This window comes from Macaca mulatta, chromosome 1, assembly GCF_049350105.2.
Source record: "Macaca mulatta isolate MMU2019108-1 chromosome 1, T2T-MMU8v2.0, whole genome shotgun sequence".
In the NCBI taxonomy this organism is placed as follows: Eukaryota; Metazoa; Chordata; class Mammalia; order Primates; family Cercopithecidae; genus Macaca; species Macaca mulatta.
Genome location: NC_133406.1, coordinates 6,578,592 through 6,596,610, shown reverse-complemented (window position 1 = coordinate 6,596,610; position 18,019 = coordinate 6,578,592). Strand labels below are relative to the sequence as shown.

The 18,019-nt window shown below is 42.3% G+C and overlaps 1 protein-coding gene across 1 annotated transcript in view; it reads right to left on the bottom strand.

Annotated features, from left to right (window-relative positions):
- PLD5 (phospholipase D family member 5) overlaps nucleotides 1-17,800 on the bottom strand; it is a 423,368-nt gene extending 405,568 nt beyond the window's left edge. The window contains exon 1 of the mRNA XM_001092989.5: nucleotides 17,180-17,800. Coding sequence (XP_001092989.1) covers nucleotides 17,180-17,368 — 189 coding nt within the window. The 5' untranslated portion in view covers nucleotides 17,369-17,800. The remainder of the gene's footprint in view (nucleotides 1-17,179) is intronic.
- Nucleotides 17,801-18,019: the final 219 nt, after the last annotated feature.

Below are 18,019 nucleotides of genomic sequence, written 5' to 3'. Positions count from 1 at the left end.
AGTGCTATTTGAAACCAAGAGGTCAGTGTGGAGCGAAATACTGGATGGGAAAAGATTCTTCCCAGTCCAGTAAAGAGGCATAGTGCGCTGGCATGGTTCAGTTTCCAAGCGGATGTACAGGAACTCAGGCAATGCCAGCCTCTGCACCAGTCCTAGATTCAGCATCTGCAAGTGACTCTAAGCGCAATAGGACAGCAACGCAGTACGAACGGTGATCACAGCGGAGGCCACCACCACCATCCTCAGTAGCAGCACGTGTCATGCCAAGGGTGAGAGGTGGCCCAGGCGGCAGGAAGTGGTATCCTTGCTAAGAGTACCATTTCCCAGTTATATAAGGGTCTATCTCTGGACTTTATCCAGACAGGTAAGCTACTTAAAAGAGTAATCTTTAGCAAAACGAATGCCTAGAAATTCTTTTGATCCCTCATCACCACAAATTTTAAAACACACACATGAAAAAAATGTTTCTGATTAAGAAAAGCTGTAAAACCAGCAGACCTTTGGCATTTGTGGATTTAATGTATTTGGTCTAAATTTTTTACCAGCAAACCTGAAATTCAATCTCGTATGGTACTTCATAAACTTTTGAGACACAAATCTGAACCATGGATGTTGTGCAGAAGTGACTGAGGCCAGCAGGTCATTCAAGCCTCTACATTTCAATAGAGCTTTGCTGAGACCCCCAATTCTTCTTAGGAAGGTGCTGCACTGGAAAGAACCTTCCTTGTTATAATGATGGTCTTTTGACTATAGCAATAGTGACAGTGAATACAATGTTAAATTATCCATGTGGTTAACCATACCTTGTTGATGACTGCCCTGAGCTATAGAATTAAATGTTAATGAATGGCTAAATCAATCTACCTAACATCCTACTCCAACTGGACAGCTAATCTTGAAATTACAGCTGGCAAAGATTATATTAAGTTTATTTCTTCTTTGAAGAGATCCATTGGCTAAAACAACACAATTCCAAATGCAACTAGAAATCTACTCTGTTCATATCAGGAAGGAAATGTTTTCCTAGATAAGTAGCCCAAATAACAGCTCAACGATTTATCCGAAAGCCCATTTATCTTGTTGTGTTTTAGTGTGGAAATAAGCAAGCCTGAGATTCAGAATAGGTGCAAGGCTAGATACCGGCATAGTGGTAATTACATTTAATAAATGGTGGTAGGACTTATTATTCTCTCTCCATGAATGATTTTAAGTTTGGCTTTGAAGTCATTTTCTCAGTAAAGACTTTTTTAACCTGTTTTTTTTTTTTTTTGTCTTTTTTTTTTTTTTTCCTCAATGCCGACCAGCAATTCTATTCAAATAACTTTTCACCAGTAGCAGGTTTCTAAGCTAAAGAAATGTGTATTTGGCCAGGCACAGTGGCTTATGGCTCATGCCTGTAATCCCAGCACTTTGGGAGGCAGAGGTGGGCCAATCACCTGAGGTCAGGAGTTCAAGACCAGCCAACATGGTGAAACCCTGTCTCTACTAAAAATAATAAAAAAAAAAATTTATCTGGGCATGGTGGTGGGTGCCTGTAATCCCAGCTAGTTGGGAGGCTGAGGCAGAAGAATGGCTTGAACTCAGGAGATAGAGGTTGTAGTGAGCCGAGATCATGCCATTGCACTCCAGCCTGGGCAACAAGGGCGAAACTGTCTCCAAAAAAAAAAAAAAAAAAAAAAAAAAAAAAAATTTGTTAGGTGACCAAATGGAAATGACCAACTATATCATTTCCAACTCCTAACCAGAAGCCCGAAGACTCTTTCAGAGTTACTATATTAAGGAGCTCTTCACCATGCTCTATTCTTTCAAGAAGCACATCCTCCCATTCTTAAAAACAGGAAAGCAATGAAAGACTACACTAAGGTAAGTACATTCAGCATGCCCAGTAGCTCATCTCTGTCTGCAAATCTTTTTGCCTGAATATGTTCTCCTCAACACTCACATTTTGCCTAGGCATATCAACTTCCTTTCCTTCATCTTGATACCAACTCTGTGACAGTTATTCTAAACCCAGTACAAAAGTCAAGTAACGTGAGATATCCAAATAGAAAAACAAATAGCCTAATAATAAAGACAACTATCTGAAAGCCACAGAGGGCCGGGCATGGTGGCTCATGCCTGTAATCCCAGCACTTTGGGAGGCCAAGGCGGGGGGATCACTTCAAGTCAGGAGCTCAAAGTCAGCCTGGCCAACATGGGAAAACCCCATCTCTACTAAAAATACAAAACTTAGCCAGGCATGGTGGTGCGTGCCTGTAATCTTAGCTACTCAGGAGACTGAGGCGGGAGAATCACTTGAACCCAGGAGGTGGAGGTTGCAGTCAGTCAAGAACGTCACCGCACTCCAGCCTGGGTGACAGAGCAAGACTCCATCTCAAAATAAATAAATAGGCTTGGAGTGGTGGCTCACTTCTGTAATCCTAGCACTTTGGGAGGCCAAGGCAGGCAGATTGCCTGAGCTCAGCAGTTTGAGACCAGCCTGGACAACAAGGTGAAACCCTGTCTCTACTAAAATACAAAAGAAATTAGCGGGCGTGATGGCATGCACCTGTAGTCCCAGCTACTCGGGAGGCCGAGGCAGGAGAATTGCTTGAACCCGGGAGGTGGAGGTTTCAGTGAGCTGAGATCGCACCACTGCACTCCAGTCTGGGTAACAGAGCAAGATTCCATAACAAACAAACAAACAAACAAATAAATAAATGCCACAGAGGGTAAATACCTGCCTCTTTTGAACTCCTTCTTGTACACTGCTCATTATTGATGTTTTGTCAATATAAATGCTAGTTATCAGCGGGGATATTCTACCTGTTCCATGCGGCCCCTGCCTTTCTTTCTTCCTCCTTTACACTTAGAGGACATGATGCCTTCTAATTCATCTTGTTCTATTGTTAAAGAAAATGGGCAGAGAGATAGTAAAGCACTCCTTTTCATAAACCACCTTCAACAAAGCTCTGGGGATTGTTGTCTTGTTATTACCTTGTTTTTGTAACATTCCTTAGAGTGAATAAAAGCCACAACCATGATGATAATTAATTTTCAGTTTTTGGCTTACAGGATACCCTTATGAATAAGCCCCCAATAGGCCTGCACTCTTGGTGTGACCAGGAAGTCAGCAGGATGAGAAGGCAGGAACTACTTGGTGGCTTATTGGGAGCAGCACCGTGAGCAGGCTGATCAGTGTGGAGAAAAAGCATTTGAAATGAGAGCTAGGGACTCCAGAGATAAATGTACATTCTTCACACGTTCACACTCCTGAAACGCCCCACCAAAAGTTAGCATCAGCCTTGGAGCGCTGGATTATTGAAGCATTTCAATGCCTATCTCTCCATGCTTCCTTCTCTTCTTATCCATCTTTTCTTGGTTCTCATGGGAGATGTTTTATTAGTATGAACGAATGGGCTGCTGTTGGAAAGTTCCCAAGTCAGTTTTTGAAGGAGATTTGAAATCTCAGATAATAGTGTCTTGGCTCATGATGGCTGACTATGGAAGACCCCTTTCCCATGCACAGGCCAAATATTCTGAGCGCGCGTGCGCGCGCACACACGCGCACACACACACACACACACACACACAGAGGTTGGAAAATAATGCCAAACGGGGAACCATGGAATACAAATGGAATTATGACTGCCAAGTGCAGAACATGATTCTCCAACAACAGACCACTCATGCTGGAAAGAAAAGAATGACAATATCTGTATGTACAAAGAGAGTATCTGTACACGCATGCATGCAGACACATACGCACACACTATAGTAGGATACTACATAAAGTCACTGTACCACTTAGCATGCCTTGTCATTTGCTTAGTAGAAGACTTCTCTCCATCATCTGAATGAGAGTTTACAGGCCAGGGTTATAATTAAGGATATTTCAGGAGTTTTATAAAAAGTTCACGTGAAGATGTTTCATCTTCACCAAAACATCTGTTTTGAGATTTTACTAGATATATTAAATGACTATCTATTTCTCTTTTAGAGCCTTTTAAGAGTGGAGCTGGTTGGGGCTGAAAATATAATATCATTTTGAATATGCTTATGAGAAAATATCTTCAACATGTTAGGAAGGGGCAGAAAACGAGATGAGCCTGGAGTATTCTGTAGTACCACAGCATAAGGAAGTTCCCCCAAATAAGAGGATGTGGGCATGTCCAATGGACACAGGAACTCACCTAAAAGAGCTTCTCATGACCAAAGCAGGAACAACTTACAGAATAATAAAAGTAACATCGAACTGGGTTTTACCTACAACATAAGATAAATATCCCAGGGTTCTACTGATATAAACAAAGGATTGAATAAATAGATATTGAGGGAAAATAGATGAATCTTCCTTACAAAAAAATTACAAAGAATAAATGCAGCTACTCCCTAGCCCAGGAGTTGCTGAATGTGGGGATGTGGGACTTCATGTCCAGCTTCAAAAAATTAGAGTGTAGAAAGGGAAAAGTAGTAACTTTACAGAGAGAAACCCGGCAAACACTAGTTTCACCAAACAATAAAGATTAGCATCATCAATGTCGTATAAATAGCATGTATGCCGTGATATGATGTAACAAGAAGTGCACTTTACCTGTGTGGTCCTCCATCCTAAAGCCCATAATCCCAGTCTAATCATGAAAAAAAATCCGACATACAGAAAGTGAGGGACACTCTATAAAAGACCCGACCCGTATGCCTTTAAACTGTCAAGGTGGTGAAAAGTAAGGAAAGCTTGAGAACGGTCATGGACAAGAGGTGACTCAGGACACACGACAACTAAATGCAATGTGGTATCTTGGATGAGATCCCGGAACAGAAAAGGGACGTTAATTTTAAAACTAGTGAAATTCAAATAAAGTGTGGAGTTGAGATGTTAACACATTAGGGGAAACGAAAATCAGAAGAAAAGCTGTATAGGAGATGTTTGTACTATCTTTGCAAATTTTCTGTGGCTCTAAAGGTATTCCAAATGAAATTTTTTTTAATAGAAAGATACATTGGGAATCTCACAGGTAGCCTCTTAGCAATGTGTGCACATGTCATGGACATATCATGGATTAAAGCAAGAGGATTTCAGGGGATGGAAAAGTTTGGAATCAGTTCAGTCAGAAGTCATAGTAGACGATTCTTAATAATCAAGGCTGGCCAGCCTTTAAGGGTACTTCGGTGGGTTTGACCAGGTGCGGTGGCTCACGCCTGTAATCCCAGCACTTTGGGAGGCCAAGGCGGGTGGATCATGAGGTCAGGAGATCGAGCCCATCCTGGCTAACATGGTGAAACCCCGTCTCTACTAAAAATACAAAAAATAAAAATTAGCTGGGCATGGTGGCGGGCGCCTGTAGTTCCAGCTACTCGGGAAGCTGAGGAAGGAGAATGGCGTGAACCCAAGAGGCAGAGCTTGCAGTGAGCCAAGATTGTGCCACTGCACTCCAGCCCAGGTGACAGAGCGAGACTTCATCTCAAAAAAAAAAAAAAAAAAAAAAAAGAGTATTTTGGGTGTTTGACACATTCCCTGCTGCAGAGTGTCTTACAGTCTCTGATCAAGTGCACTCAGCCAGTGCAGGGCAGGAGCTAAGTAATGAGCCAGCAGATTCAGGCAAGTCAACAAGCTAGAACAGTGTCCTCAGAAAAAATTTAAAAAGTTAATGTTCTCCTCTAGACTAATGAAAATGGAGCTATATGGAAGTTGAAACTCCCCAAACAGTCCACTGTAAACAGTAACATTGGATATTGAAATAGATCACTAAAGTGACTCCATTTCCCAAGTCTCAGGAGAAAATCAACGAAATCTCAACCTGTGGGATGGTTTAGATGCAGCCTTGTATATTACCTTCTTCATCTGACAATTGTAACTGTGTGAATGCCTATTGGGTAGCTTCTCATGCAAACCTGAGGTTTCTTTCCACGGAACTCCTTTTTCTTTCTTTTTATTTATTTATTTTTTTGGAGACAGGGTCTCACTGTTGCCCAGGCTGGAGTGTGGTGGCACAATCATGGCTAATTGCAGTCTCGCCCTCCTGGGCTCAAGTAATCCTTCCACGTTAGCCTCCTGAGTAGCTGGGACTACAGGCATACAGACACATGCTACCACACCTGGCTAATTTTTTAATCTTTTGTAGAGACAGGTCTCACTATGTTGTCCAGGCTGGTCTCAAACTCCTAAGCCCAAGCGATCCTCCCAGCTCAGCCTCCAAAGTGCTGGGATTATAGGCCTGAGTCACCTGTACTCAGCCTCCAGTGAATCTTTGTTGCATATAACATCTGTAGCATTTATCTAGCAGGTAGCATATGCCATCTTATTCTTTCACTCCAGTGTCTCAGTCCTGTCTTACTCAACACACTTTCATTCATTCCTTTACCTGCTGTTTCAATAATCAAGTTAATCAATATTAGGCATCTACCAGGCACTGCACTTGGCATTAACAGTACATTCTTATAAGATACCATTGCTGCCCTCAAAAACTTTCCATTGAGGGCAAAAGATAGACAATCAGTCAATTAAAAAAAAAAACAGTATTGTTAAGAGTTATAACATGCTGTCCATGATGTTATGGGACCACACAGGAGTGACACCCAACCAGGCTTTAGGTTTAGAAATGATGACATGTAAGTTGAGTCTTGAAAGACAACCAGATCATAAGTAACCTGACGCCAAAGGCCCGCTCATATATACTGAATGTTCCAAAGTCTGAAGCTCAACTCCCTGTAGGCAGTAGGTATTGGAATGTTTGTTAATTATAATTATACTAAGAAGGATAATATGAATCAAGACCATAATAATGGCTTGGGTCCAAGATACAAAGAGCAGAATTCCAACTCTCAAGTAGTCTTTGGAATTTTCCCTGTTCATTCTTGTGTCCATCATGCCAATCACAATTTCTGGCACATCCCTAGCACTCAATAAATGTTTCCTGAATGAATGAGCTTGCTCAGACTCACCAGATCCAATTCAACAGAAAGTCTTATGAGCTCTTATTTTACAATACTTCTTGCATAGATGCCTCATTAGTTTTCTACTTCCATCACCTCTTTTTACTTCCCTTTTCACAATTCCTATATGGACCACTAAAAGAGATGTTACACTGCTCTCCACAATTCTAGAATCTCATTCCTCAACACTGCATGCCACCAGATTTTCTGAAACCTGAGCTTTTCAAATAAAGTATCTATTCAAATATCTCCCCTTTGCTTACAGAATAAAGCCCAGTATCTTCCAAGTCCTCAAGCCCATTAATCTACCACTGTGGGTGTTTTTACACCCAAGTCTTCCTTAAACAAACTCTGTCCCCAGATATACTTGTTCAGTCACTGCTCTCCCAGACAAGTTTTTGGCTGTCCAAATTCTGCTCGAAAGTCTTAATTCAGACCAGTCCTACAACCAGTAGCTCTTCCTCCAGGTCCTTAAGCCAGTACAAACCATCGCCAAGAGTGAAGCCTTCCTTGATAACCTTCTCTGGACAAGGAATGATTTAAGGTGTCTGAAGCAAGAAGGTCACAATTCACTAAACAATTGCTCCTGGAAGGAACTCCAGAAAAGATAACTACTGGTTACCAGGCTTAATACCTGGTGATGGAATAATATGATACAACAAATCCCCGTGACATGTGTTTACCTACGTAACAAACCTTCACATGTACCCCCACCGCCAAGACCTAAAAGTTGAAAAAAAGTCAAAAAGAAAAAGGAAAAACAAAAGTTTTATCTGTTTTATCTTCCCTCCTGTTGAATAAAATAATAGATGTTCTACTAAAAAAGAGAATTTATTAAAGAGTGAGTAGTTTAGTGGGAAAGGCAAATAAAGATCCAACTAGATACACTGTCTTATGTGCAATGGGGTAACAGGGAAGGTTGTCTAAAGCCGATGGGGAGGTGAGGAGAGGGAAGGACCCAGGAAGCCATACAGGGGAGATGACAAGCAGCAGTCACCCACATGAAGACAACAGTGACTGAGAACATCAAGGCCAAAGACCTCCACGGGTTAGAGAAAGTAGGACAGGAGAAGCATAGTCTGAGGAGGTATAGCTGGAGAGAAGCAGTAAGCAAGGCTAAGGGCACTGTAGGCATTTTATTTATCTTTTGTAAACTATCATGGAAATATACATAAAGATGCAAATCTTCGTGTATAGCTCTGTAAACGTTTACTTTGTAACCAACACCTAAAAATAGAGATAGAACAATATTAGCTCCCTGGAAGCCTACTTCATGCCCATTTTACCCTCAAAAGTAATCACTAATTCTGAGTCCTACCTAGCTCCCAGCTTTAGCTTTGCCTGGTGTATGTGTGTGGGTGTGGGTGTGTGGGTGTGGGTGTGTGTGTGAAAGAGAGAGAGAGAGAGAGAGTTTCACTACTGTTGCCCAGGCTGGAGTGCAATGGCGCGATCTCGGCTCACTGCAACCTCAGCCTCCCAGGTACAAGCAATTCTCCTGTCTCAGCCTCCCAACTAGCTTTGATTACAGGCATGTGCCACCACACCCAGCTAATTTTTTTGTATTTAGTAGAGACGAGGTTTCACCGTGTTGGTCAGGCTGGTCTCAAATTGCTGACCTCAGGTGATCCACCTACCTCGGCCTCCCAAAGTGCTGGGATCACAGGCGTGTGCCACCACACCTGGCCAGCTTTGCCTGTTTTTTGACATAAATGGAATCATACTATCTATGTCTGTCTTCTTTCATTCATTACTATGCCTGAAAGAGTCATCCACATTATTGCATGCAGATGCAATAGATACATAATCTCTTTTCAGTGCTGAATGTATTACACTGTATGGATAAGCTACAATATATCGTCCATGCAACTATAGTTGAATATTAGGGATGCATCCTACTGTGAACAACTAAAATAATGCTTCAGTAAGCATTTGTGTATATGTCTTCCATTAACCTGAGCACACATTTATTTGATATGTACACAGAATTTAAATTTTATAGGTTAAAATATTAAAAGATGTGTTTAATATAGTAGATACTGCAAACAGTTTTCCAAAGCAGCTATGAATGAAGTCCTACGAGAAGTTATGAGAGCTACAGATGTTCCCCATTTTCATCAGTACGTTGGTCACTGTCAATTATTTATTTTAATTTCAGCCATTCTTGTGTTTGAATAATGGTGTATAAATTTTGTGTGAATTTTTACTTCTTTGATAACTAATGACATCAAGCACCTTTATGCATTTACTGCCCATCTGGATATCCTCTTTTGTGAAGTTCCTGTTCAAGTGTCTTCCTCACTTTCCTGTTGGGCTGTCTATGTTTTTCTTATTGATTTGTAGGTGCTCTTTACATATCCTGGATTAAAACTCTTTGTCAGAGTGTGTGTTAAAAATATATTCTTCCAAAGTAAATTTTTTATATATATATCCTTCTACTTTGTGACTTGTCTTTCATGCTGTTAATCAAATATTTTATGGACAAGAGCACTTCTAATATAGTACAGTTTACTAATCTAATAAATTAGGATTATTAAAACAGCTTCAAAATTTTTCCTTAGTCAAGTTAATGAAGACATTTTTTATTATTATATTTGTTCTAGAAGCCTCATTGTTTCACTTTCCAATTTAGGTTTACAACTCATATTAAACTGATTCATATTAAAACATAAATGAGTATGTATTTTTAATGTGGATATACAACTGACCCAGCACCCTTTTCTGAAAAGATTATCTCTGTTCCACTGCATTACAGAGTCACTTTTATCATAAATCAAGTATCTATATCTGCACAGGTCTGTTTCTGCACTGTCTAGTTTGTCAATTGATCTATTTGTTTATCCTTGCACCAACACCACACTGCTTTAATTAATCTAGCTTTAGAATAAGTTTTGATACTTGGAAGCAGGCTTTGTTCTTCTTTTAAAAGATTGTCTTGGGTTGTTGGCACTTTGCATTTCCATATGAATTTTAGAATCATTTTTCAATACACACACACACACACACACAAACTTGTTGACATTTTAATTGGAAATGGATCTACTCTATAGGTCAATTTAGGGGAGAATTAAAAAGAGGTCTTACCAGATTTTATTAAATTTATTCCTAAGTATTTGACATTTTTATGCTAATGTAAATGATAATTTTTTAAGTTTTAGATTGGAATTTCTAATAACTAAATTTTGCATATTGGCTTTGAATCCAGTGGTCCTGATAAATCCAGTGACAGTATTAATTCATTAAGTATATCTGCAGTATTTTTTTGTATTTTCAAATGTACACAATCATATTGTCTGCTAACAGTGACAATGTTGTTACACATTTTCAATTCTTATATTTTTATTTGCTTTCCTTGCCTTATTGTATTGTCTATTACTTCTGTACAACGCTAACAGGAAGCGATGACCGTGGACATCTCTGTCTCACTCACGATCTGCACAGATAATTTTTCAATAGTTCACCATTAACTGTGATTCTTTTTAAATAAATTGTTTATCAGAATAGTAAAGATTGCTTTTATTTCTTGTCAGTTGAGAATTGTATCATGCATGGGTACACAATTTCATCAAATCTTTTTGCTTCCTCTATTGAGATAATTGTATGGTCTTACTCTTTTATTTTATTAATATGATAAAATATAGTAATTGATTTTCAAATTTCATATCAACTTTGCATTACTGGAATAAAATGAATTTTGTTATGATACATTATCATTATGTATGACAGAATCCACTGCTTATTTTTTTAAACTATACTTTATCATCTAAACAACCAGTCCCTTGAAGGCAGTATTCTTATACTATTAATAGTTTGCATTTTTCTATTGAATCATAACACTGCAATTATATTGTAACTCTGTTTATACAACTAAACATCTTCAGGGAAGGGACCCTGCGCTGGTCTTTGTATTTAATAACATTGTTAATAACACAGTATATGTCAAATAAGTGCTTGTTGAATTAAAGACCTCACAGCTTCCTAACACAGTATCTTTCACGTGAAAGCTACTCAGTCAATATCTGGTGAGAGATGAGTTTACCAGTTGGTACTTTTTTTATGTCAATGAGTCCCATCTTCTCAACTTCACTCCTCATGTTATTGTTGGATCAGACCTAACAACATACTAGCGGGAGCACAGTAATAGCTCAAGTCAGTGAAACACAAGACTCATGGCCTACTCGGGAGGATAAGGAAATATATTTATCACCCAATGGTCATGACATCCAGTCCCATGATGCCCAGGCAGGTAGTTCAACTTGGGCTGACTTCAACTGTCGGGCACAGCAAGATTTTCCAGTGCAGATAAGGCTACCTGGGAAAGTCTGCCTCATTCTTCACTTAATTCCTCTCTTTCAGAAGGGCTAGGTTTGTGATTTTAGAAATTGGGCTCATTTTTCTCTCTTCCTGAGAACAATTTAAATGTGCTTTTTTGGTTAAAAGGGCTATCTCTTAACAGCCACGGTTTGACCTTTCAACTGCACCTCAACATTTACGTTGTACCCTAAACTTTTAGCACGTAGTCTGTGCAGGTATGAATCTTAGGCAATTGGGTAATTTTAACGTCCTCAATATATACAGTTTAAGCAACACTTCTGGTGTGAGATCTTGCCACAGACTCCACGCCTGTCTAACTATGCCATCTATCAGTCAATTCAGTAGGAGAACGTAACTTATTACGACTACTGCCATGTCCCAGAAGTTCAAAGGACTCATCGGATTTATTTGGAGAAGAACTAAAAACTGTTACTTAAGTTTAAACCTGAGATAATTATGGAAGTCTACAGAAAGAAGTAAAAACTTTTAGAGAAACTAGCCAGAAATTGGCATGTAGTTATTATATGGAAGAAGAGATGAAAAAGAAACCTTAAATGCAATCATCCAGTGCTTCTTAAATTAAATACATTAAATATGATATATCCCTATCATTATGTTAAAATAAGTCAAGCCATACCCAAGAGAGTTCAAAGAAACCAAAGATTCTTCAAAAGACACTGCAATGTCAGCCTGCAGTGAGAGAAGTCCCTTAGTGGGTGGATATATGTTGACTGTAGTGGTGACCAGGACAGTGATGGACATGTCCTGAGATCCACTGGAAGACACTCACGAGACATCTAAACTTTCATGTCTTGACTGATGAGTTGGAGGCAGAGAATCCTGCGTGCACCTATAGCTTGCCTATGTTGTTTATCTAAAACCGCAGGAAATGATCCCGGTAAATGTTAATGTTCTTAAGCATTTGCCAGACTGTTTGTTTGTTGGATTTTTAATGGAACATTTTAAAGATTCATTCCCTTAGGTTGAACTCTGTCTTCTGGCACTTTACAAATCCACTCTGTGGGGTACAGTATTTTCATGGATCTGCTCCGTGGGACAAAAATGGCATTACACAATATGAGCCTAGACCACTGTGACCAAGTGTGCTCCAATCCATTTATCCTTTGCTCCTCGTGTAAATAATTTATTCCAGGAGGCAAATGTGCACTTGGCATTTATTTACTATTCACTGGTAACATAAACTCTATTTAAGCAGGTGCAAATTCACACTTAGAGGAGACAATCATTTTTTTAAGTGTGAGGCACTTACTAAATAAACCACTATACTATGGCTCACTACAAGTGTGAACATTAAGGATTCTGCTTTTATGCTTTACCAAATCTGTCTTCGGCTTTCTCTTTCAATTTTAAATGGGCTTTCTGAGACATCTTGCAGATAAATGAAATGTTGCTTGACTTAATTCCACCAGCACAAGTTGGGAAGAGAAGCAGAGGTTGGAGACAGGACAAGGAGTTGGTCTCCGCTAGCGGGATCAGCTAAGAGAGTGAGAACCAGAAAAGTCAGCCTCGGAATGGCCAGCCAGGGAGCAAGCAAGGGCTCCACTAGCCAGGAAGAGTCAGGCCCCCAGAGGATGGATGGGAAGCCAGGCAAAGAGACAGTATAACAGGCCCAGGACAGTGAGCCAGCCTTGCCGACCAAAGGACCTACTCACTTAGCATCCAGGATCATCATGCAGGCTGATCTCAAATCTGAAATCTGGAAGCTCTTTGGGTGGAGTGGGAGGACTCAGCCCAAGAGCCAGGCAGCACCTGAGAAGTCATTACACCTACAGTTATTGTGTGTTGAGCATTTAACCCAGGCCAAACACTGCGCTAAGTGCTTTGTATGCTGCAGCAGTCTTGTGAGAGTTGGTCACAGATGTTCTCTTTCTTCTGGGTCTTAGTTGGATCCCCTTGTGCTACTCTTGAAGCGAGCCTTGACCATGAACTTTTCTTTGGCCAATACACATGAGTCATATGAATGGATGATTTCTGGGTGGAAGCATTGAGAGCCTAAATCATTACATGATTTTCCAACTGCTCTTTAGCTGCTGTGGCAGCCACAAAAAATATCAGAATCGGGCAAGGCAACCAAGATGAGGATGGTCCCCAGCCGATAGGCACAGGTGAGATATGTGAGGTGGAAAGTATACTTTTGTGGTGTCCAAGTCTCTGACATTTGGAGAATGTTCGTTCCTGCAGTACAGACATGGACTGTCTTGTTCCATCACGGCAAACTAGCGACTTCTCTCAGGGGGAACACAGTTGTGCATCTTGGTAACTGGGAGCCCTTTGCCCACAGAATTAATAAGAAATGAAATCAAAGTCTAAACCCAGGTCCCTCTCACCAGAGCCCCTACGCTTAACCACACTTTGACAGGAGCTAATTGAATAAGCAGGAGAGAACATAAGGCATCTCCATCTTCATAAATAGCACCAGGAAACCTCTGTACAGTGTAGCTGGCATAAAACCAGGCAACAAAGTAGAGTGGGCTTTGCATCTCTCCCCCTTTAAAAAAGAAAACTGTTCAAAAAAGCATATAGCACCAAACGATGCCAGCCTAATGCCATGTTATCCTCTGGGATAGTCATATCTTATTAAATGAGTACCTCCAAAGCAAGCCAGTCCTAGGGAGGCTGCAAGAGCAGGGGTGGATTAGAGGGTCTGGAAGTGGTCCCTTGCTCCTCTTGCTTTGCTGGACCAGAATCCTTCACTTTTACATTAGACCTAAAGTAAATACAGGATCCTACAGAGAACAGAACTTCCACTGTTTCCCAAGCCTAATGCCTCCCAGAGTTCTAGACATTACGAAGCAGAACAGGAAACAAAAGATTTTAACAACCAAGAGCATTATTTGTAACTAGTAACACAACATTCTGTATATAGCCAGCAATTTTACTTTTTCCTGAAATTTCCAAGTGGAATTCAAAGTCCAGCATTCTTGTTACAAAACATGACTTCCTCACAGCTTCTAATTCATTATTTTAGTATGAAATGATTCCCTGTATACATTTATTTCTTAGTAAGTATTCATCTTAAGTGTCGACCAACCAGTGATAGGAACCATATTTAAAGATTGATTCCAGTCCTCAACTAATTTGGGTCATTTTTTTCTTGTCCAAGCTAAGAATTGGTCCAGTAGCCTTTAAATCAGAAAAGAAGAAATAAATTATTCTCACTTTTAGCAAAGTGGGTGGAAATCCATTCTTTAGTTGCCTGCTTTATATCACATTCTTGACTTTCAGATTAATCTGTCCCTCTGAATTCTGGACAGAGCCCACACACTGCCACATTTCATTTCAGGAAATTCTGTTATTATGATGACCAAATATGTGTGTCATTTGAAGTCATAACTTATTTATTTCCTTAATACTTAGATTGGCTTTTAAAGCACCAGCAAAATAACTGAGTAGGCTGTTTTCAGGCATATGATCTCCATCAGGATTATTAATTTATTTTTTCAACATAATAAAAAAGTGGCCATCCATTTGATTAGACAGACCAGAAGAGTGTTTTTAAACTGCCATATATCTCCTTTGAATTTCACATGACACACTCATCCTAATCCCTGCAACATATGAATCAGAAGGTGTCACATATGTTCAGAATGTTGTTTACAATGAAGTCAACAATACATTTTCATGCTTTCTGTAACAATGATACCAGGTTACATTTGTTATAGGTTTTTGACATCTCAAACATTAATTTCTATTAGCAATTACCATCAAACTATGTGAAATATCATAGTGCATTCAACATGACATATATTATAAATACCTAGCTCTTGAATTCAAATAAATTTACATTTGCATACTAATTTAATTTTTCATAGCACTTTTATTAATATTAATTCATTAAAAATGTTTGTGGATATTTCAAAGGAGCAAGAGAATACCACCAAGAAATTTATTTAAAGTCCCCTTTCTAGTTGAAAGGGGGTGTAGAGAAAAACATCAGAAGAGATATATGCATCTCTCATTAAATGTAGTTGAAAAAGTAAAACAAATGCTACACTGATTTAAATATCAAATGAGGAGAGTGATTTTTAAAAAATGAATGCAATGCTCTCTTTTGGAGTATCTGAGTGAAGAAGAAAGCATAGACGCTCACAGGCTTTCAAACAACCACATCTTCCTTTCCCTGGTCTCCCATCCTCAGAGGAGGTTGAGTATCCCATACTCATGCAGAAAGGTAAGGCTGCTATGGCCCACATGGTATGACTTGATACTTTCAATGAAAATCTAAAAATGAGAAAGCATTTAAGTATAATGCGTGCACCGCTCATGACTCAAGACATAGTCATAGAAGGCTGCACTACTGATTTTCAGTAAGAGAATAAAGGAAATAGACCAGCTAAAAGCACAAACTGCAAAAGAACACACATTCAGAGTGAAACTAAAAAGAAGATATGTTCTATCACCCTCCCAAGGCTAGACTGTTATCCCTGATACTAAAATCAACCACATCATTGGTTGATTACATGCTCTTTGCATGTAATACATAAAGATGCTGTTTGCCCCCTTTAAACTAATGTACACCACCAGCCCCTTCACTAATTCTGGAGCGGGCATGTTTAATGGATACTGTAGCCTTTCAAACAGCTTGCCATCCTATAAATCTTCAGCGACTTCCATGGTCTTAAGGATATGAGGCATCCTTTTGACATTAGCAAATGGCTGTCTACACACAAAACAGTGCTGTTACCCAACTCAAAGCTTCATTTTAGAGCTTTCAGTGACTTCATCAGGCCCTCAGAAAGCAGGCACAGACGTTCCTTTCAGATTATTATAATAGAGAAATGCCCCTTCTTCGCACGTTTCCTCCTGGGAAGAAGACTGTTGGTGCCGCAGAGCCCAGGAGGAACGCTTTGGGGGGCAGATGGGATGCAGGTCGGTGCAGCAGTTGGAAATGCGTGACTTCCAGGAGTTCTTGGTCTTATCTTTTTTATCATTGTTGGCGTCCTGACCCAAATACAAGGAAACCTCCACATTCCATTAGCAGACTCAATTTGGATTCTGCAGCTCTGCAGGGAGAAATAGCATCTTCTCCTTAGCTAGTTGTGCTGCACTCTTGAGATAATTCTCTTAGTTTAATTTTAACATTTGGTTTAAGAATATGCTGATGGATCAGATTTGAAACTGTGGATCCACTAAACGCCTTTTTAGAAGGTTTTTGGTTTTTTTTTTTTTTTTCTTTCTTTCTTTCTTTCAAAATGGCAAGCCTTAGGAGCTCAACTCCAGAGCCAATTCACTTCGCGTGAAGTAGGCACTCCTTGGGAACAGAGGTCCCTTCTCACCGGCTCCCACCCTCCAGAGCGGAGGATTTCTGGGGAGCCGCACGATCCCTTCGTTTTTAGCCTTTCTCCTTGCAACGCGCAAATCTCTCCCTACTTGGGCTCAAGTAGAGAAGATCGCCAACTGCTCATCCCAGCGGACACTCTGCAGAAAACTCTAATGGCTTGTGCGCGGGTCCACGCTGGTCGCTAGCGGCGCCAACTTTACCCATTTGTTAATTTGTTAGTTTCTGGACTGAGTAAAACAGCCCCCAAAGACGCGGGCAAACGCCGCTCTAAAGCCCACTACCATGCAACGCCGGGTTGCTCAGAGCCACGCTGGTGGCACTTCCCCTTCTTGCTCATCCTGCACAGGCACCCCAAGAACCCCGTGCAAAAAAAAAAAAAAAAAACCCTACCGGGAGACGCAGGTGGGCAGGTCGGGTGAGCAGGGGACCAAGAGCCTGAAAGGGAACCTGTGCTCCCCTCCCCGCAGCCGGGTCATTAAGGCAAGAAATTGTAGGCAGAGAAGCCCCCGAATCCGACCTAGGACATGGGCGCCTGCCAGGATCCCCTCGCCTGGCCCCCGCGCCCCGCGCCCCGCGCGCGCTCATGCCACCACCACGGGGAGGGTGCATGCGGCAGGTGCCTGGCTGAGGCCCCCGGGAGCGAGTCGCCCTTACGTGCTCCAGCTTGTCTTTCCTCCGGAGCCAGACGCTGGCGCTGTAGTCCTGCTGCTTGACGCTGCTGTAGAAGTTCGCGCCCACTCGGGTCAGGCTTGGGGAGGGTTCCTTGGGGCGGCTTTTGAGCCTCATCTGCTCGAAGCCCTCATGGGGGGAGGCCGAGAGCCACTCGTGCTGCCGGATCTCCATCCTGACATGACCGGGCGGCCGCCGGCGAGCAGAGGACTCGGGACAGGCGCGCGGGGAGCCGGGCGCGGAGGGCGAGCGGGAGGCCGAGCGGGAACCGGAGGTGGAGCTGGAGACGGAGCTGGAGGAGCCAGCGGGCGCGGGGAGCGCGGGGTGCTGAGCGCCAGCGGGGAGCGCGGCCGGGCGGGAGGGGGCGATCGCGGGAGGCGCGGGGTGGAAGGAGGGAGGGCGAGGTGCGGGCAGGGGCGGGGGCGGAGGGGACGGACGGGGAGAAGGGGAACGGGAGGGGACAGGGAGGGAGGGGAGCTTGCTCCCAGGAGACAGAAGTGCCCGGTGCGGCGGCGACGTCGCCCGGCGGCTGCGGTCCCGAGCGGGCGCTCCGCTCGCCGGCTCCTTGCGGCACCGACTGGGACCCGGGCCGGCTCCCGGGGCGGCGGCGGCGGCGGGGGTGGGGTGCGGTGGGAGGGGCCGCGGCTGGCCCAGCCAGCCCGCGCCCGCAGGTTGGTGCAGTGAGGAGCCGCCGCCGCCCGCCGCCGGGCCGAGGGCTGCAAGCCCGGCCGCCGCCCCTCCCGCCGCGCCCAGGCCCGGGCGGCCGCGCTCCCGCTCCGCACCCGCCTTTCCGGAGCCGGCTACACCTCTCCCTGTCGCATCTTT